Here is a 26064-nt window from a genome sequence, read left to right on the forward strand (position 1 = left end):
CGGCTCCATCACAGGGTCTTTCTGGGTGAGTCTCCATGTTCTCCCTGTTCCTGCTGGGTTCTCTCTGGTACTCCAGCTTCCTCCACAGTCCAAAGACATCAAGAGGGACCAGGTTGATCCAGACTCTAAATTGACCGTAGGCGTGGCTGGGAGAGCCAATGGTTGTCTGTCTCTATGTGTTGGCCCTGCCATGGACTGGTGACCTGTCCAGGGGGAAGGCTGCTGGGATAGGCTCCACCCCCACCACCCTCAACAGGAGAAGAGGGGGAAGATGGAGGGAGGGAGGGATGTGGTGGAGAGTAGGAGGTTGATGGAGAGCGAAATGAAACACAAGGTCCTGAGATGACAACAGAGAAGCCAACTGACACTGTTTAGTACCTGTGTGTGTCTGTGTTTGTGCAGATGGGAGCAGTGAGATAATTCTGTGTGGGTAGTGTAGGAACATCACTTGGCTTTCACAGCTACAGATCCCCGGGGACAACGGCAGACAGACAAGCAGATGGAGAGAGAGTTGATCAGTGGCAGTTTAACGCTGAGGCTCTCAAACCTCGTTCACAGGGAGGAGAATATTGATCCGTTTTTCCACATTTCTCCATTCTACTGATTCTAACCCAAAACACCCATGTGAGAGGATTTTTGTCCCAGCTTACTACAATTGGAAGCCGCTTTTAGGGTTAAATCGCAGCAATATAGTGAGGATATTATTGGATTCTCTCTGGAGTTGCTCTAAAATAGACCGACAGGTGAACAGACAGGTAGGCGGACAGCAGAAATGTGATCTGACAGGCTTTTAGGAGATCTCATGAATGCTTCTGGAAGAATAAAGAGACATGTCTGAGGAAGCAGAAAGGTATGGTTTAATTTCACTCTTGCCATTTTGGATTCCCTATTCCCATTTCAAATTAAAGTGAACGCTTAGGAGAAGACACAGAAACAGACAGTAACGTCCCAAGCAGATGGTGGGACGGACAGAGAGCCTGAGCCTGCTAGACAGATGCAGCATGATGGCTGCAGAGGACAAGTATGTGGCCGACAACAGGTGACAGCAGGAGCTGGACGGATGGGAAGTTGTGTGCTGGCAGCTCACACAGACAGAAAGTCTTTGAGTTGAACATATGAAGGTGGCATGATTTGATCCAGTAGTGTATGTGAAAGAGAACATCTATAGAAAAATGTAAAGATTTATGAGGATTAATAGTAAAACAAATATGTTACAACCATGCTAGCAGCCTGTGAGGGTGTGCTTGGAATGATTGCTAATGCTAGCATGCTAACACCCTCATGTGATGATGTTTATCACGTCCACCGTCTCATCTTAGCGTGCTCGTAGGGTGACATTAGCTTGTTAGCACATAAACCTGATGATTGTGCTAGATGACGAATCAGCAAATTCATTCTGATTCATCAAGCCTCATGAAACCTGCAGCACACCGTTTCCCTGATCAGCACCATGACAGCTCAGCGACAATGCAGTCAGAAGATCCCAACCTCCCTGGCGGCTGGTAGCAGTACAGGTGATCAGTCCCGTTGCCTGGAGATGTTGTTGGGTTTTAATTTGAAGCTGTTAAAAGGAGATTATGGTTTTGTTTGTCAGCTGTTCTGAATCACATTTGTGGACCTCTGTTGGGAACTCCACATCTAAAAGTCATTCCCTAGTATGATTTTCTGACTGTTTGAAACTATAAAATGGAGGTGTTGTAGAGTCACCACATTGCCAGTATCAAATGACAGCATCTGATGAGACACTGAGGTCTGGACCAAAGTGTCCGTCCAGTGGCTGACAGACAGACATTGTAATACCTTGAATAACGCGGAAATATAAAAACACCCACAGTGGACAACAGCAAGTGGCTCCACACCTGTGCAGGTCTGGATGCTCACACGTTTGGACTGTTGCTGCCGTTACGTCTACATTGTAATGATGATCCCAATGCCTTTTTGCCCCTTGCCATTTCCACAGTGTGTGGAGACATCCACGGCCAGTTCTTTGACCTGATGAAGCTATTCGAAGTGGGAGGTTCTCCCGCTAACACACGCTACCTCTTCCTGGGGGACTATGTGGACAGGGGTTACTTCAGTATTGAGGTAGGAATGGAACCATGACTGTATCTAGCCCTGTGTATGCTTCCAGTGTTCTTTCTCACACATGTGGGCCAGATAAGAAACGAAGATGTGGGCCACGTTCTTAAATGAATGATGCCAGAGGTCACTGCCCATCAGTAGCACACTTGCACGTGTGTGTGTGTGTGTGTGTGTGTGTGTGTGTGTGTGTGTTTTACTGCTCTCTGTATTACAAGAGCAATAAGCTCACAGCTAAATCAACGTCCATTGCAGCCAATAGTGCCCAGAAGTCTATTACACACTGCCCAGGGGCAATGCCTGTAGCAGTATACAGTAGTAGTAGTAGTAGTATACACTAGGTCCTTCATATTGATGCCAGTCCATCTAAATGCATCTTTGATAATACATACTCAGGTGATAACATGACTACGATCAGCTGCCAGTCAATATTCAAACTTAGCAGCAGTGTTTTCTGGTTGGATAAAACAGGAAATGTTTGAAGGTCAGCAAGTGGACAGGAAGCTAACTTGAGTCCATAAAAGAACAATGGTGAATTTTTGGGGTGAAAGGGTTAGTGTCACTGGGAGCCACATGTAGGCCATCTTGATATCCTTCAAGGGCACATAGACAAGCAACTTGTAGTGCAGGGCTGTCATAGAGTTCAGGTGTCAGAAGAGGACCCGCGAGCCAGTTGGGTTAACAGGAAACGGTGTCTTCGGTACATTTTTCTTGTTAGAGCTGGAATTCCCTGCTGCAAACCTCTGTACCTTCTGACAGTGAAAACAGTAAATAAATTGTGTTGAGCACCATATAATCCACATTAAATGGAATGCAGCAATTTCACAATATGATCCATTCAGCAAATATAATGTGGGAAGTTATAAAAGCCACATGATTGCACATTTTATTTCACTTTAAAACCAGCAGGGGGCTAACCAGGAGCAGCCAGCTCTGCCAGGATAGCACCCCCGTGCATGGCTCCACCTGGCAGTGCAGGAGTGTCGACGCATGATCCAAAACCGTCAAGCGTGAAATTCAGAAATATTTACCTGGTGGTGACGAGCTTAACGGACACTGTGTGAACTCCTTTGCTCAGGGCTCGGATGTGAGGGACGGACCTTTATTTGGCACTATGGTGCACTGTGGCTTTAACGTGTGTGCTGCGTGTCCTCTGGATCGAAATACTTGATGGTTCATTCAGGGTAGAATCCTGAGTAACGATCCTACTGAGTTTAGTGAAGGGGCCTGACAGTGAATTGACTCAAACTCTGACTCATGCAAAGCTAAAGCTGACCTCACTGCAATGTATGTTTAAAGGAGCAGTTCAGCAACATGAGTCAGACGAAGAGCTTGTTCCCATCCTCGTGTGTGTCTAGAGGGCAGCAGGTTAAGATTGATGGACGTCTACTTTCCTTTCATCAAAGTCAGTGGCGTTTCAATGGATTTACCCACAGTTAAATGCCTAGAATAAGATCAGTAGCATAAGGTCAGTGGTTAGCACGAGCGTAATGGGTTTTGATGTGTTGTTCTACCAAACCTATGAATTTTTAGGCTTTTTATGTGTCCTGAAAGTGGATGTTGCTAACAAGCAGCAAAATGAGACCATGAAGGTCGTCACCCTGAGAGCAGAAGTGCAGAGCAGGTTGTGGTGATGTAGAGGTCATGTGTCTGATCGCTTAGTTCCTCTCAAGATTGCATTCACACTTCAAAATCATTCATGTTCCTTTGTGGCCATTCTCTTGCTGGACAAATTGTTTAAGTCTGTATAACTTGTTTGCCACAGAGATGATTTTTTTGGCAATGATCAAAAATCACATGTAAAAAAAAATCCTTTCATTTGGTTGAGGAAACCATGGAAATGCTACAACCGTAGCCAACAAAAATGTTCCATCCCCACATCTCCATTGCAAATGAAGCAAGAGCCAAGAGATTGTTAGCTTAGCATAAAGACTAGTAAGAGTCGGTGCAAAGCTAGCCTAGAAGCTTGGCTTCTTTCAAGGTGGTTATCTCAAAAAGATGTAGTCTCTTAATAACAATCATTTGTTTTAACTAGACAGTATTTATACGATCACTCCAGTTACCACAATGAATTAAAGACATTTGAAACACTCTGAGTTTAGGCCTTGTCTCATTTGCCAGGTTGTGAAGCTCTAATCAGTTTTGATGCTCTCTCTCCATGGTGAACCTTTAGTGCGTGTTGTACTTGTGGTCACTGAAAATCCTCTACCCAAAGACGCTCTTTCTTCTACGGGGAAACCATGAATGTAGACATCTGACAGAATACTTCACCTTCAAACAAGAATGTGAGTAGGTTTTTCTACCTCTTTGTCCTTTCTCACAGTGCTTTTTCTTATCTCCACATGCCATTTCTCTTCATGTTATTCTGTAATTATGTCGGGCTTCAAATAATGATATTGACTGAGTTGCTTTTTTCTTGAAATATATATATATATACATATATATATATATATACACATATATATACACACATATATATGTATATATATGTATATATGTATGTATATATATGTATGTATATGTATATATATATATATATGTATATATATATGTATTGGGGGTTTACAAGATATAAAAGAAAAAACACAAATATCCACCACAAAGAGATGAATTAGAAAAAAAACATTCACACTTTGATGTCCTGCTTTTTTTTTGCTCCACCTGTCAAGTTCCTCTGTGGGTGTAGAGTTGACAGGGGTTAAAGCAGAAATAAAGGTTTTGAAAAAATTCGTCAGCATGAAGGTGGCTCACCTAGTTAATCTAATTAAAGCAGCATTTTGTGGTTCTGCTGAAGTGGTGAAATGCAGTGCACTGATACACTCATGTGCTACTTGGAGGTTTGGTAGACTCCTGTGCTACCATGGACTCAAACTGAACTGAGACAGTGGACAGACAACCTTGAAGTTCCTTTCCTTTAGTTTACTCAAACTGTTGCATAGTTTTATGACATTGTTGAAAACTGTCGTCAGCCCATCTTTAATATATCCTGACCATTAAAACAACAACAACAACAAAAAAACCCAGAAACAACATTGGCCTTTTATAAAGTTTTCTCCTCACTGACCATCCTCGTATCCAGCACGGAGGTTAACAGAAAAATACTACACGCTGGCAAAATGTTTCTCAATCAAAAGCTGCTGCCTTACAAAATGTAAGTAGCCAATGAAATGCTCTTTGGTCTTGAAAGTAATCCTGAGTCACCACTACGTGAAGGGTAGGCTAAGGTGAGCTGCTGATGTCAGAAGTCCTCACCAACTCCAGCACGTACACAGACGCCAGCGTGAAAAGCAGGGTCAGCCGTTTCCCTTGGCTACGGCCCCTCAGCGATGATGTGTTTGGACCAAATGCTCGTTTTATTTTGGGTCGTGATTGAATCCTTTCAGTTTTAAGTGAAGTATTTTCTGTAGGATTGCACATCTTCTTTTGCTCCCCTTTAAGCTCCTCCTCTGTACAACCCTCATCCCCTTCCTCCGTTTCTCGAGGGTTCCTCCCGCCTTCATTTCTCACACTCCCATGCATTCCTCCTCTCCTCCTTCTCTTCTTATCTTTCATCCATCTCTTCAACCCCTTGCCAGCCCTTTCTTCCTCTCTGACTGCCACTAAGTTTCAGCGGCCGGTCCGAGAGTTGGTGATTAGCAGTAAATTAATTTGGCCCTTAATGATTGGCTCAGGGACTTGCTCCTCTGTGTCTGATTGGCCATGGGACAAGGAAGCTAATTTCCCCTGGTGCTCATGGCAAATAGTGGTCGCCCTCAATTACCATCTGCTGTGTGTGTAAGTGTGTGTACCACAAGTGTACAAGTGCATGTACTATGATACTTGTGCAAGTGTCTTCATAAATGTCTGAGTAGCTGTGTATTTTTGTGTGCGTGTGTGTGTGTGTGTGTGTGTGTGTGTGTGTGTGTGTGTGTGTGTGTGTGTGTGTGTGTGTGTGTGTGTGAGAGACGGTACTGATAACTGGTGGACCAGTAATAACGAGCACTTGCTCTACACAAGGTAGATGAAGAGGTTGAGACACACACACACACACACACACACACACACACACACACACACACACACACACACACACACACGCGTGGTTACTGTAATACTGGCCTTGATATATGTACATGTTCTCATGTCCTCAAACACTGCCTTGTCCTTCTCGCCGCTCATCGCTCTCCTCCCTCCTCTTCCCATCTCCATCATCTCGTTCTCCCAGCCTCTCTTCTTTCTCCTGTCCTCTCCCATCAGTCGCTGCCCTTCTTTCTTTATGAAATTATTATTTTCCTTTTCTCTCCTCCATCCTGCTTGCTCGCATTCCAAACCCACCCCTCTCTCTTTCTCTCTCTCTATCTTTTTGTCCTTTCAGCTATTTTAATCCTGCGATGTTGTTTTCTGTCAGATGTATTGTAACGGCCACGTGTGAAATGTCTTTATTGATATTACTGCCAAATCAAAGGGAGTTTTATATAGAACAAAACACTCAGCCTCACAGCTTCATGCTTATATTAGAGTCAGATTTCATTCAGTGGGACAGAATTGTACTCCTTAAATTCATATGTTGCACCAGTAGCTAATATGTGCTGTATTATGGGGTAATATTCATTTTTGGGGGGGCATAGACACCTTTATTTACCTGTAAACAGACAAGAAACAAAGGAAAGAGAGGGGGTGACATGCAGCAAAGGACCTCCAGTTAGGGATTGAACCGAGGTCAACCGCATATGTGACATGAACTCTAACCCTCAACCATCTGAGCGAGCCAGTTATGGAGTAATACTGCTTTTGTGTACAGTGGTGTTTCTGAATTTTCAGAGAGCAGTGACAGGGAGAAAAAAAGTCTGGATAAATCCATCATGTGAAAATCCAATATGGTAGCACCTCTAAACCCAAGTGAAACATTTTTCCACAGAGTCTTTTTGATACCTCAGAGTTCTTTTCAATCTGTCCATAGACTGCAAAATCTCCTTGTTTCTGTTTCTTGTTGCAGTGTTTGTGTGTGATATGAAACAGTCAGAGTGACAGAAACTGACTATAAGAAAGCAAAGCCAAATCGTATTCAGACGCTTCTTTGTCTCTCGTCCTGAATGATCTCCCCACCCCTCTTACCACCTCCAGGTAAGATCAAGTACTCGGAACAGGTGTACGACTCCTGCATGGAGGCGTTTGATTGCCTGCCCCTGGCAGCCCTGATGAACCAGCAGTTCCTGTGTGTGCATGGGGGGCTTTCACCAGAGATCCACACACTGGATGACATCAAGAAGGTACATGAAGGACACACACACACACACACACACACACACACACACACACACACACACACACACACACACACACACACACACACACACAGTAAATATCACTGCAAAAATTAATAGCTGAGTCAACTCGAAAATTCAAGGCAACTAACTCCAGTACATTTTTACATTTTGAGGACAACTCAAACTTCTTTGTTTTGTAGAAGTTGAGTAAAAATAATGATCTTTTGCTCAGAGATTCATCCTACAAATTTACAAAAATGTCCATTATTTTTTGAATACTTGGAATTAAAAAGTTTTTTCTCATTTAAATGTATTGCACCAAAATTTAGCATTTTCTCAACTTCTCCTTTTGACTGCATTAAGAGCTGAATGTTTAATCATCTGAGTCTTACCAAAGTATTATTTCATAAAAGTGTAGAATTCCTGGGGCAAAATTGAATAAAACTATGAAAAACTGAATCAACAGCAGTCCTGGAAGCTGCCGTCGTCTGCTCTAGAGAGATGCCTTGTAAACCAGAGCCAGTTCCAGGGGGAGACCAGGGGCAGGACGGCTGGGCTTGGACCTTGCTCTGAGCCCCCTCTGAAGATGCAGTCTACAATCATGATGAAATTAGGTCATGGGCTCTTGGAAAGGCACGGACGTTAATGTCTGAACAAATTTGTGGCTCATCATTCTGGTTGGATCTGTTGGAGCGGTCCAGGGGAACACCCACTCTGACATAGTTGAAATGATGTCACTAAAACCCTATCATGAAGTCTTATCTTCTTTTCTTTTTTTTTATTTCTGCCACCTGGGTCTAAGGCCCCAGGCGGAACTGCTCTAGAACTGCCAGCACTGAAACCACATCCACTGTCTAAAATGATCTTTTATTTGCTGGGGAAAATAACGGTTGACGCAGGCCGAGCGCTAAAGCACATATTATTCACTCTTATACAGTAAGGCGCCTCATATTCAGAGAGCGCACACATACTGAATATAAAGGCACACGCATGAACACACACTTCTTCACCCTAATGGCAGTGTTTCCATGGTGAATCTGCTGGTGTGACATCTTCTCCCTCCTGTGTGGTGAGAGTTGCCATGGAGATGATCTATGCTGTGTGTGTGTCTGTTATGTGTTTGCTTTTCTCTCCTCAGATTTCCACTCCATGAGCTGGGACATTTCTGTATTTCTGGGTCCTTTTAAATGTTGTATTTCAGATGTTTTGTTTGAATCGTGTGTGAATCTCTTGTTGTTTCTATGTATTTGAGTGTGTAACCAAACTTTTGTGTTTCTGTAAGCTCATATTTGTGTTTGTCCCAGTTGGACCGGTTCAAAGAGCCCCCAGCCTTTGGGCCCATGTGTGACCTGTTGTGGGCCGACCCCCTGGAAGACTTTGGCAATGAGAAGACCCAAGAGTACTTTGGCCACAACACAGTGAGAGGCTGCTCCTATTTCTACAGGTAAAGAAGGACACCCATGTTGACACGCCAAAACATACATTTCTGACAGTTTATTTCAGAAGAAAATCCATGTGAATGTCAGTGTGCGGTCACCTCCATCCACTTGACTGGCGCAAACAATATTACACGTAGAGACCTGGACAGACGGTGATTCTGATCCTCAGAGGGGTGTGTCTTGTATTGGCCTTGGGTGAAGAGCTCACTCGGTCCCAGCGTCCGTGGGTGCCTGACATTAGATGGGTTGTGAGTCTCATGAACACGGGAGAAATCCTCCACGTTTCAGGTGGAGTCGAACGATTGGTTTGGGGTTCTGGTGATGAGAAGAGAGATGCCTCCTGTACAGCTAGAACCCCATCGCAGGTCCAATAGCTGTTAGTGTGCAAGAGAAATCTTAGCCAGTTTACGCACACACGCACGCACATGCACACACACACACACACGAGGTTAAGAGAAAACACATAAATGAAACACATTGACAAACACATGCACAGTTCTTTCTCAGCGTGAAACGATATCCCACAATCCCCAGGGAGTGCACAGTTCTGTTGCTATGACAACTGGCTACTCCTGCCAGATACAGAGTGATATTAAGATACAGTGAGAGAAAGAGGGAGAGGAACATAGGTGGTGGTGATGGGAGGGAGGAAAATGGAAGATGGAAATAAAATGGAATGTAAAAATCAGGAGCTCAACTGGAAAGGCAGCTGAGGTGTTCCTCGCTGCTCCTCGTGTGTGAGGACGTGTTGTGTGGCAAAGCAGACCAGCCTCAATGGAGCAACTAGAGTATCCCCAGCCCCCACAGCATAAACCTGCTCCAGCTTGATCAAGCGCACTGATGCCTCCTGCTGGTCTCAGTCAAACACAGTGCTCATCTCCCATTGTTGCAATACTTCCATCTGTCCAGTGGTTTATGGCAATGCCACTCTCACAACATGTGTTGGGATGAGAAGTGGATCTTCTACTTCATATGTTTGTCTTTTTGCCCCAGTTCAGATGCATTTACTTGTTGCTTCTCTTCTCCTCTCTGTCTCTCCCAGTTATCCAGCAGTATGTGAGTTCTTACAGACCAACAACCTGCTGTCAATAATCAGAGCACACGAAGCACAGGACGCTGGGTGAGTTGAGTGGCTTCCACTCCTTCTGTTGGCTCAAACGAAGGAAACATTTTCCAACAACGTTTTCCTTCAGACTCTGGTGTCAGCATTGTTAGAGTTTGACAGCAGCATAACAGATAGAAGCTTCAGGCTCTGTCCCACTGGTGGAAACCCTGGTTTTTGTCTTAAATGCCAAAGGGTTCAATCAGCATTCATTCCTGATCGTACAAATCAGCTCCGACCTGCAGAAACATGAAACCTGGGTGAATTTAGTAATTTGGCGCCATCCCCACACAACAAGTGGTCAAGGCTGCATCAGCTGTATGTAACCTTGAGACACTGAGAGGAAACACCATGTCGACTCCCAATGGGAAAGGGATGCTTTTTAAACAGGTGTACCCCGTATTAAAATACCTGCATGTACAGATATTATTTCTTTTAAAACAGGAGCATTGAAACTAACAGTCTTATTCCACAAAAGAGTTTGCACACCAGAATGATTTGACACCCAACATAACACACCTGCAAAACATCTCTGGACCATTTTCATACAATGAGCATGCACTGGAAGCTCTGCGTCTACAAGCTGTCTGTTGCAGAAGAAAAGACCTAAACGTAGCACGAGTGGATGACAGTCAAAGCGCAGGAATCATGAACTGTTTGTAATTGCAGACAAATGTACCAACATATTTGAGGCTGCTTGCATTATAAATGGTTGGAGGAAGCCACGGCGATGGGAAAGGAGTACACACACAGTGGAGAAAATAAGAAAAGGCAAACCTTGTTGTGTACGTTGTTTTTGGTTCCCCGACAGTTCTGTGCTTTGCAGTTCGGATGTAATCTGGATTCAGGAAGTTGCTCCATGTGTCAGCCAATGACTTGAGCAACTTTCCAGTCCACAAACACGAGTGTATTTCCGCCGTGTGTCCTCATCACTCATGTAAGTTAATATAATGTACACATAATGTTACAGCACCTTCATGTTTGCTGTTTCGTGGTCATAGTGTTTTGATTGGAACATTGATTAAATTTTGATATAATGTTTATGTCCGTAGTTGTCATGCAGCATCCTGACTATGGCACCGTGAGATGGTGTTCAGAGGTCTCTGGTTCCATGCCCACAGAGTGTTTTGGAGCTTTTTCTTGTTAGAATGTAGTTGAGGTTATGTATCTGGAAACAAGACCTTATTAGTGTGCATGTAGCTTGTCACCGCTTGGAAACAGCCCAGCAGGGGTCAGGTAGGGGTCGCACTATTACTCTAAATAACATAGCGGGTAAAAAGGCTGTTCTGACCCACAAATCCAGTCCTGGAATCTGTTAACTTAGTGAAAAGCCTCTAAATATAATGCAGCAATTAAGGCAGCCGGCTCATGTGCAGCTGATGTTGTTCGTGCTGTTCAGTAAAACCCATTAGCATCATTTTGTCTGTCAGGCAACTGGGTTATGTAGGTAATGGCCATGATAATTCTTTTAGGTTATGCCTGTATATATTGCTGTAGGTGATATTTTATACATTTTTAAACTTTAGAAAAGCACATTGTTTTAATGCTATTCAAAGAGCATTTGTGACTTGATGTTATTAGCTCATGGTCAAGTCAGGTTTATTTGTTTGGCGCCAAACCCCAACCAAAGTTCTGTCCTGACTCTGTCCAAGAAGAGCAGGTCCAGCACCTCCCTCCTTCAATGAACCTCCACCCAACAATTCTCCATCAGCAAGCACATCCTGCAACAGCAGCCACCAGAACCTTCCTTTACCAGCAGGAAGGTGGAGCAGATCCAGGATCAGTGGGGACGGAGAGAGAGCAGGAGAGCAGGACAGAGACAAAGACAGAGAATGGAGGAAGACAGAGAGACAGAAGGAAAGAGAGGGACAGAGATAAAGAGGGAGAGAAAGGAGGAGAGACTGATGGACAGAGACAAAGACAGAGAATGGAGGAAGACAGAGAGACAGAAGGAAAGAGAGGGACAGAGATAAAGAGAGAGAGAAAGGAGGAGAGACTGACAGACAGAGACGAAGACAGAGAATGGAGGAAGACAGAGAGACAGAAGGAAAGAGAGGGACAGAGATAAAGAGAGAGAGAAAGGAGGAGAGACTGAGGGACAGAGACAAAGACAGAGAATGGAGGAAGACAGAGAGACAGAAGGAAAGACAGGGACAGAGAGAAAGAGAGAGAGAAAGGAGGAGAGACTGATGGACAGAGACAAAGACAGAGAATGGAGGAGGACAGAGAGACAGAAGGAAAGAGAGGGACAGAGATAAAGAGAGAGAGAAAGGAGGAGAGACTGATGGACAGATGGGGACGTGAGCAGGTGGAGCTACGGGTGGCAGCTGGAGCCTCTTCAGGTCTGGAGCCTCCTCCAGCAGCACCAGGATCTGGGATGAGGGGAGAAGAAGAGGAGTTAGTAACACGTCTGAGGACAGGAGGAGGAGAGAGAAGCCCAGTGCATCATGGGAGATCCCAGCAGTCTGAGCCTACAGCAGCAGATCTAAGGGCCAGCCTAAGCAGTCCTGACTATAAGCCTGATCAACCAGCCTGGTAGGAGGGAGGTGCAGTAATCCAGCCTGGAAGTGACAAAAGCAGGGACTAGTTTTTCTGCATCTTCTTGAGCCAGGATGTGTCTGATCTTAGCGATGTTACGTAGATGGAAGAAGGCGTCCTGGAGATTTGATGAATGTGGGAGTTAAAGGGTCCTGGTCAAAGAGAACTCCTAGGTTCCTACGGTGGTGCTGGGGGCCAAGGTAATTCCTTCCAGGCTACCTGTCTCATCAGATCAGGTGGTCCTCAGGTGTTTGGGCCCAGCACAAGAACTTCAGTTTATCAGAGTTTAATAAAGGAAATGATGGTCCTCCATGTTTTCCTGTCCTTCAGACAGGCCTCCAGTTTAGTCAGCTGGTTTGTTCCATGTGGATCATTGATGAGTTCAGCTGTGTGTCGTCTGCATAGCAGTGAACATTAATGGAGTGTTTCCTGATCATGTGACCTAGAGGAAGCAGGTACAGGGTGAAGAGGACTGGTCCAAGCACAGACTCTTGTGGAACACCAGAACTGAGTGTAGTGGTCTCAGAGGAACCATCATTAACTGGTACCAACTGAGATGACCTAGTAAATATGACCTGAACCAGTTTAGTGTGGTTCCTTTAATACCAGTGACAGGTTCCAGTCTCTGTAGAAGGATATGGTGGTCAGTGGTATCAAAGCTGCACTGAGATCTAATCAGACCAGCACAGAGACCAGTCCCTCATCTGGTACCAGTAGGAGGTCACTGGTACCTTTGACTAGTTCTGTTTCTGTGCTAGGATGAACCTGGACCCTGACTGAATCCTCCAATCAGCTGTTGTCAGACTAGGTCAACTGGTCTGGTCTGATCTCATGTATGTGCTGAAACCAGTTTAATTTTATGCAGACCAGCTAAACAGTCTTTTTTTTTTTAATCATGTAAGATTCTGATTAATTGAAAGCATACATCATGTCCACTAATGCCTGACAACACGCATAAATGTAACTCTTATTGCATTGCAGCGTATAAAAAAGGCACGATGTAAATAAATAAGCCATAGCGGAAGTGAGCTCTCCAGGTCTAAAACTGGTACCAAGGACTATTATTCCTGACAGACAGGGCAGGAAGAAGATGGAGATTAACGTTGCTTCTAAAAAACTGTAATTAGAAAAGTAAGTGAAATCTTACTTTTATAAAACATTTAGTAATATTGACATGTGACTGTACTTTTCAATGTGTTATATTTATAGAGTCTGACATTTAGAATTGAATTTCATAGGCAATTTAAAAAAAAAAGAAATTAACAAAATTTAATTTACAAGGTTGTTGTGAGAAATAAAAACACTGTGTTCACAGTCCAGTTGCACCTGTTAGTATATGTCTATCATGCACACATCTCCAGCTGCTGGAACGCCAGAGTGCGACATCTAGTGGTCAAATCCTGATATACCGGTCCAGTGTAATTTTTAGCTTGATAACAAACAGGTAAGGAAATGTTCATGTTCCAGGTCAGACACAGTGGGTGCTTTGGGGTTCGGGTTAGCCCTTGTTTGGGCGCACTAATGGGTGCTATGTGCCTGCTCCGTGTACATTAAATTAACTGCACCCAGACTTCTATTTGGCCCCAGAACCAAAAGGCTAAAATGCACATGCTAATCTCTCTGCTGGCAGCTTCTCTGAAATACCCCCTGCACTTTTACATGCTTCATCATTTTGCCTACACAGTTTTCCTCGCTATGCATGGGATTCAGGTCATCTTCATTTGCTTTTCAAATGAGTACCACCTATGAAAGAAATCCTCATGTTGTTTTTATCCATCACACGGTGTTTTGTATGACAACTTGAAATGTGGGTGGTTTGTTTGTCTCTATTTGCTCAGGTATCGTATGTACAGGAAGAGTCAGACTACAGGTTTTCCCTCCCTCATCACGATCTTCTCTGCTCCAAACTACCTGGATGTCTACAACAACAAAGGTGTGACACATGTGGACTCACTTGTGCCATTACTTCAGACTGATCAAAAGTTACTCCTCTTGCCAGACTGAAGGCTCCAGTGAAACAGCTGATGAGGACTTTGCCTGATATTAATATGGAGTGTGTGTTTGTGTGTGTGTGTGTGTGTGTGTGTGTGTGTGTGTGTGTGTGTATGTCCGTGGGCGTGTATGTGTGAGAGTGTGCGTGCGTGCGTGCATGCATGTTTGTGTGTGGGTGCTTGTGTGTGCACGTGTGTGTGCAGCGGCAGTGCTAAAATATGAGAACAACGTGATGAATATCCGGCAGTTCAACTGCTCTCCTCACCCATACTGGCTGCCCAACTTCATGGATGTCTTCACCTGGTCGCTGCCCTTTGTAGGAGAAAAGGGTACCTTTCACACACACACACACACACACACACACACACACATAGACACACGGGTTGGGCATGTCTGGCATGAGGTCGATATGATACGCATCGCGATATACGGTCCACAATCTGATGCAGCCACTATCGGTGCAGTACGCTACGATTCACAACTTAATCACGATGTATTACAATTAAACAAAATCAGATTCTACAAAGTGTGACTTGGTCTAGTCCTATATGATTCACAACTCAGCAACGCTGCACTGGACAATTCAATGTGTTTGAACATTTATTAATCAGTCCACTGACAGACTGGCCTTTTCACTGGTTCTGTGACACAGAGCCATACAAGGCAGGGATTTGCTTCTCAGGGGAGAACTTCCCATTTGGTATTTGGTACCAGGGGTCCAAGACATTTAGAAGGTGGATACAGCCTTTGTTCTCGGGAACACTGTTAGGTTGGATATCCTTACAAATAAAAGTAGGCTATGGCATCATTTATTCCCTTTGCACGAACTGAGCTGTTACCCAGCAGAGCATGGAAAAAGCTTTCAGTATGGTACTCTCCGTTCTTGGACACTGAAGTATCAGACCCCACGGCAGGGGATGCAAAGTTACCGTTGCTGTTGGAACCCTCCACGGTCAGTCCGTGCTGTCGCTTCAGGTGAGTAATGAGGTTCGCTGTGCTCCCTGTATACCATTGAGCCGCACGGCACATCTTGCAAATTGCTTGTGACTTGAAAAGTTCTCATTGTTATTGTAAAATCCATACTACAGCCACGGTCTGGACTTGTGGCTGCAGAGCGAGTATATCCTCTCTGCGTCTGCCATGCTTGTTTTGTAAAGCGTGCCCCGCGAATGTATTAAAGCCCGCCCACGTCCATGCACACAAAAGTACATCCATGCAGCCATGCACATTAACGTAATATAGATCCTATTTAGTCAGAGTAAAAATGTGAAAAATAACATCTAACTTGGGGTGTTACATGCACAAATGACTGCAAAAAAGAATTTTACCGATGGAAACTTTTAATAACCATCCATCCATCCCTCCAACCATCCATCCATCCATCTGTCAATCCATCCATCCATCTGTCCATCCATCCATCCCTCCAACCATCCATCCATCCATCTGTCCATCCATCCATCCCTCCAACCATCCATCCATCCCTCCAACCATCCATCCATCCATTCATCCCTCCAACCATCCATCCCTCCATCCATTCACCCCTCCAACCATCCATTCATCCATCCATCCATCCATTCATCCATCCATCCATCCATTCATCCCTCCAACCATCCATCCATCCATCCATCCAACCATCCATTCATCCATCCATCCATCCATTCATCCCTCCAACCATCCATCCATTCATCCCTCCAACCATCCATTCATCCATCCATCTGTCCATCCGTCCATCCCTCCAACCATCCATTCATCCAGCCATCCGTCCATCCATCTGTCCGTCCGTCCATGCCTCCATCCGTCCGTCCGTCCATCCATCCATCCATCATCCCTCCATCCATCCATCCGTCCATCCATCCACCCCTCCACCCCTCCATGTTCTCCCTCTTCTCCTGTTGAGGGTGGTGGGGGTGGAGCCTATCCCAGCAGCCTTCCCCCTGGACAGGTCACCAGTCCATGGCAGGGCCAACACATAGAGACAGACAACCATTGGCTCTCCCAGCCACGCCTACGGTCAATTTAGAGCCTGGATTAACCTGGTCCCTCTTGATGTCTTTGGACTGTGGAGGAAGCTGGAGTACCAGAGAGAACCCACACAGGAACATGGAGAACATGGAGACACACCCAGAAAGACCCCGTGCTGCAGCCGAGGCTCCACCCACAACCTTCTTGCTGGGGGGCCACAGGGAGGACCACTGCTCCACTGGGCCGCCTTTTTAATAAGCGATGCATCTTAATTGTTTTTTCCCAAAAAAACTGCATCCATTCACAGCTGTTCTACTGATGCCCTTGCATCTTGCCTGTGCGTGTCGGTGCATCGATACATGTCGGTTTATCTTCCCATCCCTAATAGACACACACATCAACCCCTTTTAAATGAACATCCCTAGCATGTATGTTAAACTGTTCTGATGGCCCTTCAAGCATGTCCTCTGGTTCCTGTCAGCTCAGGAAGCGGTGGAGCCCACTGGGGGTTAGATTTGAGGGCCGCCCGGTTCTTAGTGATGTCCGGCCTTCGCTACGCCTGGTGAAGTGTGTCTGTTTTTTTCCTGCAGTGACCGAGATGCTGGTCAATGTCCTGAGTATCTGCTCAGATGACGAACTCATGAACGATGGCGATGAGATCTTCGACGGTAAGGAACATGCAGTGCCAATGTGTCCCAAAGTTACATGAAGGAAATATACATTTCCCCAATGTCAAAAGTTTTAGTGCTGACATCACAAGGAATCACTTTAATGACCAGTGTACTTGACTTTTTCATAGCCAGTGCAGCAGCGGCCAGGAAAGAGGTCATCAAGAACAAGATCCGTGCCATTGGGAAGATGGCCAAAATGTTCTCAGTTCTGCGGTGGGTTCATATGTGATGTTCCAACCAAGCAAACTGATTGGTCACTAAGACATTAAAAGCATGGTCAAATCATCATTACACGCCTCATCACCATCAATATCACTCCGCTTTAAATTGTGAGAACCAACGAGTCCAGACTCAGACACAAATCAAGGCCAGTAGTCATGTTTAGTGGCTGGCAGGGGGGTGAAGCTGGGTTGTGGGGTCACTGAAAGTTATTAGCGAAAAATCGCTCTCCTGACTCCACCCTCCTGACTCCACCCTCCTGACTCCACCCTCCTGACTCCACCCATCAAACACAGAGAGGAAACCAGCAGGCTGAAAGCATGACATGCTGGAACTCACTGTAAAGTCATCCAGTGATTGTGTTGCTTTTCGAATGTATTTGATTTTTTTAGACTTTTGATTTGCAATTGACCTTTTATATTTAGATTAGATTAGATTCGATTTTTATTTATTTTGTACATGTAAACAGAGATGTAATATGAATCAAAGCAAACAAAATATTCTTAACACAATTTCATAGTTCAGTTTACATTTCCAAAAAGGGGAGGGAAAAAGTACACACCTACTTAATCCCACCCCCTATCCATAAATCGCTTTTTTGTTAATTAACCAGCTTCCCATTTCAATAGTTGACAACATAAATTCCGTTTCAACAACCAAGGTCTTACAAAATATTTCAAAAACATAATTCCACAGTCAACATCAACCAAAATACAATTTTACAGAACAAACAAAACTCGCACCAAAAAAAACCAAGGCTCACTGATATTGTAAGGGCTGTTGCGAGTGTACCTCTTGAAAATAATTTCTTTATGTCTTTTAAATTGCTTCATGCTTGGACATTTTTTTGTCCCCAATCCAGACTGTTCCATAACTTCACTTCCCAAAAAGACTTACCAAAACTTTTCCTGATCGTGTGAAAACTTGAATTTTTGTTGTTGTGAAGTTTTGTAAGTGCGGCCCCAGACCTCTGCACAGTCACTTAACGACGGTGAAACCAGGGAGCAGTGGAGGGATTTGTGATCGCATAATAATACTGCGACGCTTCTTGATATTTTGGAGTGGATTTGTTTGATGTGTGATTTCCAGCTGAGTTTTTCATCTGTTGTACCACCAAGAAACTTAATAACTGAAACTTGCTCAGACTTGATCCCATCCCAATATTTACTGGGGTACCTTTTCCCAACTTCCCAAATAACACGCATTTCTGTTTCCGTCAAGTTTAATGATAGTGTGTTTTTAATCAAACAATATTTTTAATTTGCACATTTCTGAATAATATGTTTTTTGTAACTGACAGACATCATCAGCAGCAAATAAAATAAGTTTAAGTGTTTCAAACACACTGCTTAAATCATCAATATATAGAATAAACAATTTAGGGCCCAAAAGTGACCCCTGGGGGACACCACGGGTGCTGTCCAAACATGAGGCGCAAGAGTCAAGAAACTGCTGCCTGCTGGACAAACAGCTTATCAGCCAGTTTAGCACAACCCCCTGATGCCACACCTGTCCAGCTTTTTGGTTCATGTTCTTTGGTTTAAGGTGTCAAAAGCTTTTTCAGATCTATGAATAATCCAACTGCATACTGTTTATCAGCTTTGGAGTTTGTGATGTCCTCCACTGAATCAGTTCATGCTCGTGATGTAGGTCTGTTTGCCCTGAATCCAGACTGGCTGTCACTGAGTAAGTGATGCCTGTCTATGAATTTCTCCAGGCAATTATTGAAGAGTTTTTTGAGTGTTTAGGAAAGTTGAGGGCGTAGCGAAACAGTCTGTGGTTTGTGAAGTGGTAAATGCTGCCAGATTTGTATGGAGGTACGACTTTTGCCATTTTAATTTTGTTTGGAAATGTACTGGTTTGAAACGATAAGTTACAGATATGAGTGTGAATGGTCGTGAAATCCCTCCAATGAGCTTCTCCATCACTGTCATTTCAATATCGTTATAGTCAGCTGACCTATTATTCTTACACTTGTAAATGTCTTTGCAAGTTCAGGTCCAACAATTACAAAGAATTTATTGAAACTGAAACGAACGAAACTGCAACCATTATTGCAATATTTTTATCACAATACTTCATGCTAGAATATGCTTTCACATCACGTTAAGCGTCTTCCTGACAGCATCAGTATCATGACTATAATGATGGTGAACACACTCTATTGTGTAATGTTGCATGTGTGTATGTGCTGCTGTCTGTAACCCAATCATTTTATTTTGTAGGTGCACATTGTATAAAAGTGTGTAATTGGACTTCTCCTCTTATCTCCTGCTTTCTCTTTACACATACACACACACACACACACACACACACACACACACACAAACACACACACACACACACACACACACAAACACACACACAAACACACACTATGTCTGTCTGATTCTCAGAGAGGAGAGTGAGAATGTGTTGACCCTGAAGGGTCTGACCCCTACAGGCATGCTGCCCAGCGGAGTGCTGTCAGGGGGCAAACAGACACTGCAGAGCGGTGAGTGTTTCACACACACACACACACACACACACACACACACACACACACACACACACACACACACACACACACACACACACCACATACACACACACACACACACACACACACACACCTGTAAACCTGAATGCAGCTGAAGTATCTGCTGTAGACCACCATCAAGTTCTCTCTCTTCCGCAACTGCTGTGTCTCTCTTCTTGTGTCACAGTCCTTTGATTCATTCTCTCTCCACCTCACATCACTGGCACTGAGGATACTAACAGCCGGCTGTGTGTGTGTGTGGGTATGTGAGAAAGAGAGAGAGAGAGAGAGATTAAAGGGTAGCTGCATAAACTCAAAGTGTGTGTGAGCTCCTGCTAACACCTGGTACTTCCCTCTAACCTACCATGACCTCAATGCTGCTATGAGGCCTCACATGAATTAAGCCTGAAACATGCTTTTGACTTTACCAACCTACAGGCGTGTCAGTAGTATTTCCCATAAGGTAGAATGTGCTGTAAAAGTGGTCACCTGACTGAACAGCCCTCTGCTGCTCCCTTTTCCCTCCGAAAACCAGTGTTTTGTGATGTATGTAAGATTTTTGACCTGCAGGTATCCGTGAGCCTTAAACTGCATCATATCCAAAGACGTTTACACACATCTGCACAGAAGCATGTTTCAGCCTTCACTTTTCTTCTCCTCCTCCTTTCTTTCAACTTCTCTTGGACTCTTCCTCTCTTCCTCTCCTTCTCTTCTTTTCTGTTTGACCATCCTTCAGCAACCATTGAGGCCATAGAAGCCATCGAGACAGTTAAGGATGCCGAAGGTAAAATCCCACTCATTTCACTGTGTGTGTGTGCGCGCGCGCGTGTGTGTGTATGCGCGCGCGTGTGTGTGTGTGTGTGTGTGTGTGTGTGTGTGTGTGTGCGTGAGCAGCATGGCTGTGCTCTCAGCCACCCATGCTCATAAGGTCATAGATTCTCCTGGCCCATGGTGCACTGAGCTCTTCTAACTGCATCAGCACACACAACAAAGCTGATTCTCCAATACACTTCTCACTGCACACACACACACACACACACACACACACACACACACACACTCACACAAGAAGAGCAGGGCTGTAGGTGGGAGTGGTTGTGGGGATGAGGTCAGTCATTCATTTTATAGGTCCTGTAGTTGAGTGGAAGACAAGCATGCCATCAATCTGTTTCTCCACCAGCATGGGTAGAACAAGAGTCACCTGAGATGTACTCGGTCAAAGCAAAGACACATTTCTGTGGTAAACTATTCTTGGCCGAGAGCCAGGTCCACCCCTCAGGATGTTTTTTGTTTACTTTTTTCACTATGATTTTCTGTTGGCTGCACGGTGGAGCAGTGGTCAACGCTGTCGCCTCACAAGAAGGTTCCGAGTTTGAGTCCCGGCTCGGGCACGGGGTCTTTCTGGGTGGAGTCTGCATGTTCTCCCTGTTCCTGCTGGGTTCTATCCCATACTCCGGCTGCTTCCCACAGTCCAAAGACGTCAAGAGGGGACCAGGTTAATCCAGACTCTAAATTGACCGTAGGCGTGGCTGGGAGAGCCAATGGTTGTCTGTCTCTATGTGTTGGCCCTGCCATGGACTGGTGACCTGTCCAGGGTGAACCCCGCCTCTCGCTCGAGGCTCCAGCCCCCCCCCCCCCCGTGACCCTTAATAGGAATAAGCGGAAGACAATGGATGGATGGATTTTCTGTTATCTCGTACCCTGGGCCATCACAGGTTGATAGCGACCACTCCCAACTCGGGCCGTTTGGTCTCAAGGGCCAAAAAACCCCTTTGGGAAAAGCCCCTTGTGAAATGATGTATTTGCAAAAATTACAGGTACTGCAAATGCATAAAGGGTCAGAAAACTCTCAGATTTTATGTGGTGCATCCTGACGCTTAGGCGAAACAACCAGAAAAAGATTCAGGGGTTTTCCTCCTTTCAATTCCCAATATCACCCTCAACATAACCCAAAGACAAAAACATGTCTGTCTGCCTGACAACTTGCCATCAAAAGTGATTCCTTTCAAACATTTTATTTTACATCCCACTGCCTCAAATGTATATTAAAAACTTCCAACATTTATGAGCTTCAATTTAAGTCCAAGGTGACCTTTCTATCTAGCGGATTACAGCTGCTATGACCAAAGTTCTCCACTATACCCCAAATCAGAGAAAACAGAAAATTCCAGCATCACAATTCCAAAGGGGATTGAGCCCATTTTCTGGCATCTGGCCACACAGTTTGGTTCGCCTGGATTTTTGTCAGACTTGTCAGCTGATTTTGGACCAGAGCAGACTTTAGGTGTGAAAGCACCTGAAGATTTGAACCACGTCCCGTGGCTTTCTCCAGCAAATGGTCATATTACCATCACACAGAGCATCAGTCACATGAAAGCAGGTGCTGGGAAGTTATGCAACCAGGTCATGAGACAATTCCTTCACCTGCTTTGCTTAAGAAGACAGTGTCATGTGGAAAGCTAAGTAAGTTTAAAATTTCTCATCTCCAAACTTCAGATTAAAAAGAAGAAGAATTTAGCACATGTACATGTCTGAATGGTCAGAATGTTCAGGACTCCCGGGTTCTTCTGTGCTACTGAACAGATTGCTGTCATGGTATTTCATGTACTTGGTGGTTACTCTGCATGCTTTACTGAGCTGTAGTCTTGTGCTTGTTTATTTAGTGTTGTCTATGGCTTATCTGAACTTACGTCCATAATTTGTTTAAACAAATAAATTATGGGGATCTCTGTCTGTCATGTGATTTGATTTGTTAGTGGGATAGCACAGTAGAATATTTGTTAGTCACTGCATGTTTGCCAAAGTAACAGTTGCTGTCGTGGAAAAGTGGCGCCGCTCTCTCACCCTAACCCTCATCAGGATGGGAGTCATCCCAGAGTGCTGGTCCGAGGAGTGGAATGCTTCCCCTAAGTCATGCTTAGATTCAGTCTACTGTGTGTCAAATTTAAAGGCATCCGCCATAAATGTATTATTATTGCGCTTTAGTAACCTCTCAAGAGGCAAATTTTAAAAAAACAGAGGCTCAAAACTGGAGCAGAAGAAGCTGAGATGCCACAAGGTTTGTTAACCAATCCTCAAAAATCTGGATGTTCCATCTCTCATTATGCGACCAATGAATGTCCATTATACTCGTATGAGTACAGGATGGTTTGAATTTAGGTGTGCGTAGGGGGGTTGTTTCCATAAATAAGATTTAAAAAATGAGACTGATTTAAAAGGCCTCATTTGTTTCTTGAGATAAAAATAGTTCTGTTACAGCCATCAAAACAGCAGCTGAATTTAAACTGGTTTAAATTCAGCTGCTGTTAGGGTGGACCCATTAGTGCACGTGTGCATGTTTGTACGCTTCAATCATGTTGGAGGTCACAACTCTCTGGCAGTTTGGTTTAACCCACAGATGGATAATTATAGCTTTCATGAGGCAGTCAGCAGGGACTTCACAGACAGTTGGTCTGTATAGGGGATCAGGCAAACTGGTCCTGTCTCCAGCTACGTTAATCTAAGCTTAAACTAATTGCAGTGTGTAGTGGAGCGCCCCTCTAAGAAAACAGGAACTCCAAATGATAATTGCTCATTGGTCTCTGCGTTAAAAACTAATTTCATGTCTGAAACAAGTTTTGGGGATTTCTGACCAACCACTTCTGTACAGCTGTGCTTTGTCTCTCCCTCTGAATGGCTCATCTATGTACGGCTTAGATGACTGATCTAGGATCAGTGGCCAGGTTGCTTTGAATATCATTTTCATTGTGAGCCAAGAGGTCAAACTAATCTTACCTCCTCCTGGTGTGGCTGCTGTTGGAGCTGAACTCTGTTCATCCAAACCCAAACCAGAACAGCAACATCGGGACAGAGGATATTTGTATATGTGCTCAGATTTGGGGTGGACGAGATCCAACCGGAGGATTTGGGAGCACATCGCACCAAGAACATTTGGAGTATTTCCTGCTCCAGGGTTTGGATACACAGAGTTCTTACACGTCTTACCGAATAATAACTCTGTATGTGTGCACGTGCCTGTTTGTCTCCACAGCCATTCGAGGCTTCTCCCCGCAGCATCGGATCAGCAGCTTCGAGGAGGCCAAAGGTCTGGATCGGATTAATGAGAGGATGCCGCCACGGCGTGACGCCGTCAACAGTGTGGGCCTGTCAATGGGCCGCATGAACATGGGAGAGTCCAACGGGACCGACAGCAACAGCAATATACAGTGATGGACAGACACGGCAGCACGCCCAGACACATATCTGCAGTTACAACACTGACGTGAGACCATATTTATAGATACCTGTACATAGACATACACACATGATAAATGCATCACACACATGCAAACACAGTATTTCATACATGTACTGGGCATCACACACACACACACAGACAGACACACAGAGGATTATCTACCCCTTTCTTGTTGCTGTATGTAAAGGCATGAGTGTACCTGGACTTTACACCAAAAGGATCTTCACAGAAGTGATGAGCCCCAGTTACAGAACTACAACTCCCATGTACCTGCACAACAGGAAAGAAACTACAAAATGACTCAAGAGGAACTACAGTGTCGGCATCATGTGACTGTGTTGTGTCAGGGGACGGGGTGTGGGCAGGGCAGTGGGCGAGGCCAGGTGTATGCTCATGGAGCAGAATGTGTTGTACACAAGTGGCAGGTGTGAGAGATGCGAATGCTTTTTTTCCTGTTGGAAATCAGAACCGGAGCCAAACTTGTGATGGATCGATTCAAAGGGTCATGATATGCATGCGTGCGTGTGTGCACGCTTTAATGCTTTAGTGTTCCGTTTGAAATTCATGCGTCCCTTTACAAACATACAGCTGAGTACAGCAGGACAAATATGATGTGTGGCAGTGAGAGATCATCTCAGCTGCTGTCCAGTCTGAGCCCTCCTCATCTCTTCATTGTGGGGGAGATCCTGCTTGCTTTTGTAGCACTAAACACTCAACCTGGCATCAGGTGGAAACCCCTCACCCCTCTGATCCCAGTCCCTCTGGAAAGGCTGGAAACTGGGATCGTACTGGAAGTGTTTCTCTCTGCCTGTGGCGTATAAATAGGAGACAGGCTGGTTTTATTGGACATCTGCTGGATGGTCACAGGAATCAAGATGCAGTGCAGAATGTGGAGGGGCAGAGGGTGCATTGGAATGGGGAGTTGTACACCCTCTTTCTACATCCTCCTTTCTTCTCTTGCCACCACCAAACAGCAGTGATGGCCTGGAATCTCTGGCCTAAAAAGCAGGGAGTCAAATTTTACAGATGAAACATGCTCTTCTGCAGCCAAGACAACAAGAAGCAGCGGGAAGAAAAAGGTCTTTGTAAAGCATTTATATTAACGCATCGGTGCATGCAGAGTTAAGTTCTTTGATAATAATGTGAAGATTATATTTGTGCTCCGTGTTTCACTATGGTAGGATTTTTTTCTTCTTGTTTTTCTGGCTAATATAAATGAACTGAGGTTGACAGTAATTTATTTTGTACATAATGTTAATTCTATTTATTTTTGGTATACATTTTGTGTTATATTTGGTTTTTCATGACCTGTTTCCAGTTTGTTTTGACACTGTACAGAATGACAGTATGCTTCTACTGAAGGTGTCGAGTCCACGTTCAATCTTCTGTTCTTCGTCAATGTACAGGAGTTGTTTTTAATGATAATATAAATAACTTTAAACGAATAATAAATTAGCATTGATGAATGACCGTACTATATACAGAGGCACAGGCATTCAGGCAGCCAAAAGCATGATTGCATGGTTAAAATTTGCGCTGTTCAAAGCAAAAGGCGGCAAGACACATATTAACAGAAGAGGAGGTTGTTTTGCTGTCAGGGTTTAAAGGAAAAAAGTGTTCTCTCTCTCTCTCTCTCTCTCTCTCTCTCTCTCTCTCATCATAGTTCTTGATTCCTCTTGTTATTTGATATTTATGATTATTATGATTCTATTTATTATGGACATTATTCTTAATGTTGAAGCTCTCTCTGCTGGTTGCTCTTCATGTTGCGTTGCTCCTTGGTTGATCTTGTGCTTCTTTGGGAGAGGTGAACCCCCCTGGGAGACCCTGTGCCATAGAAACTGTGCCACGGTTTTTTTCTCTCTCTCTCTCTCTCTCTCTCTCTCTCTTTCTTTCTCACCTCTCTCTTCTCTCTCTTTCAACTTTCTCTCTTCTCTCTCTCTCTCTCTCTCTCTCTCTCTCTCTCTCTCTCTGATTCTGTTCTGGCTCCCCAGTCACTAACACTGTAAGCATGCCCCATGGGACGATCCACTTTTTTACTCTTGAATAAAATCTGCATGA

General features: G+C 44.4%; 1 protein-coding gene across 4 annotated transcripts in view; it reads left to right on the forward strand.

The window, feature by feature from the left end:
• The window catches only part of LOC147250720 (protein phosphatase 3 catalytic subunit alpha-like), a 38146-nt gene extending 12082 nt beyond the window's left edge, over positions 1-26064 (forward strand). For 3 of the 4 annotated variants that reach the window (XM_086222920.1, XM_086222921.1, XM_086222923.1), the window contains exons 3-14: positions 1961-2085; positions 4253-4364; positions 7183-7328; positions 8630-8769; positions 9807-9884; positions 14243-14337; positions 14600-14725; positions 16949-17026; positions 17158-17242; positions 19645-19742; positions 20503-20550; positions 23797-26064. In XM_086222920.1, coding sequence (XP_086079046.1) covers positions 1961-2085; positions 4253-4364; positions 7183-7328; positions 8630-8769; positions 9807-9884; positions 14243-14337; positions 14600-14725; positions 16949-17026; positions 17158-17242; positions 19645-19742; positions 20503-20550; positions 23797-23975 — 1310 coding nt within the window. In that variant the 3' untranslated portion in view covers positions 23976-26064. The remainder of the gene's footprint in view (positions 1-1960; positions 2086-4252; positions 4365-7182; positions 7329-8629; positions 8770-9806; positions 9885-14242; positions 14338-14599; positions 14726-16948; positions 17027-17157; positions 17243-19644; positions 19743-20502; positions 20551-23796) is intronic. The other variant, XM_086222922.1, reaches the window with a different exon arrangement.

Source organism: Aulostomus chinensis, chromosome 13 (genome assembly GCF_037954235.1).
Source record: "Aulostomus chinensis isolate RoL2024-O1b breed Wild chromosome 13, RoL_Achi_v1.0, whole genome shotgun sequence".
NCBI classification, from domain to species: Eukaryota; Metazoa; Chordata; class Actinopteri; order Syngnathiformes; family Aulostomidae; genus Aulostomus; species Aulostomus chinensis.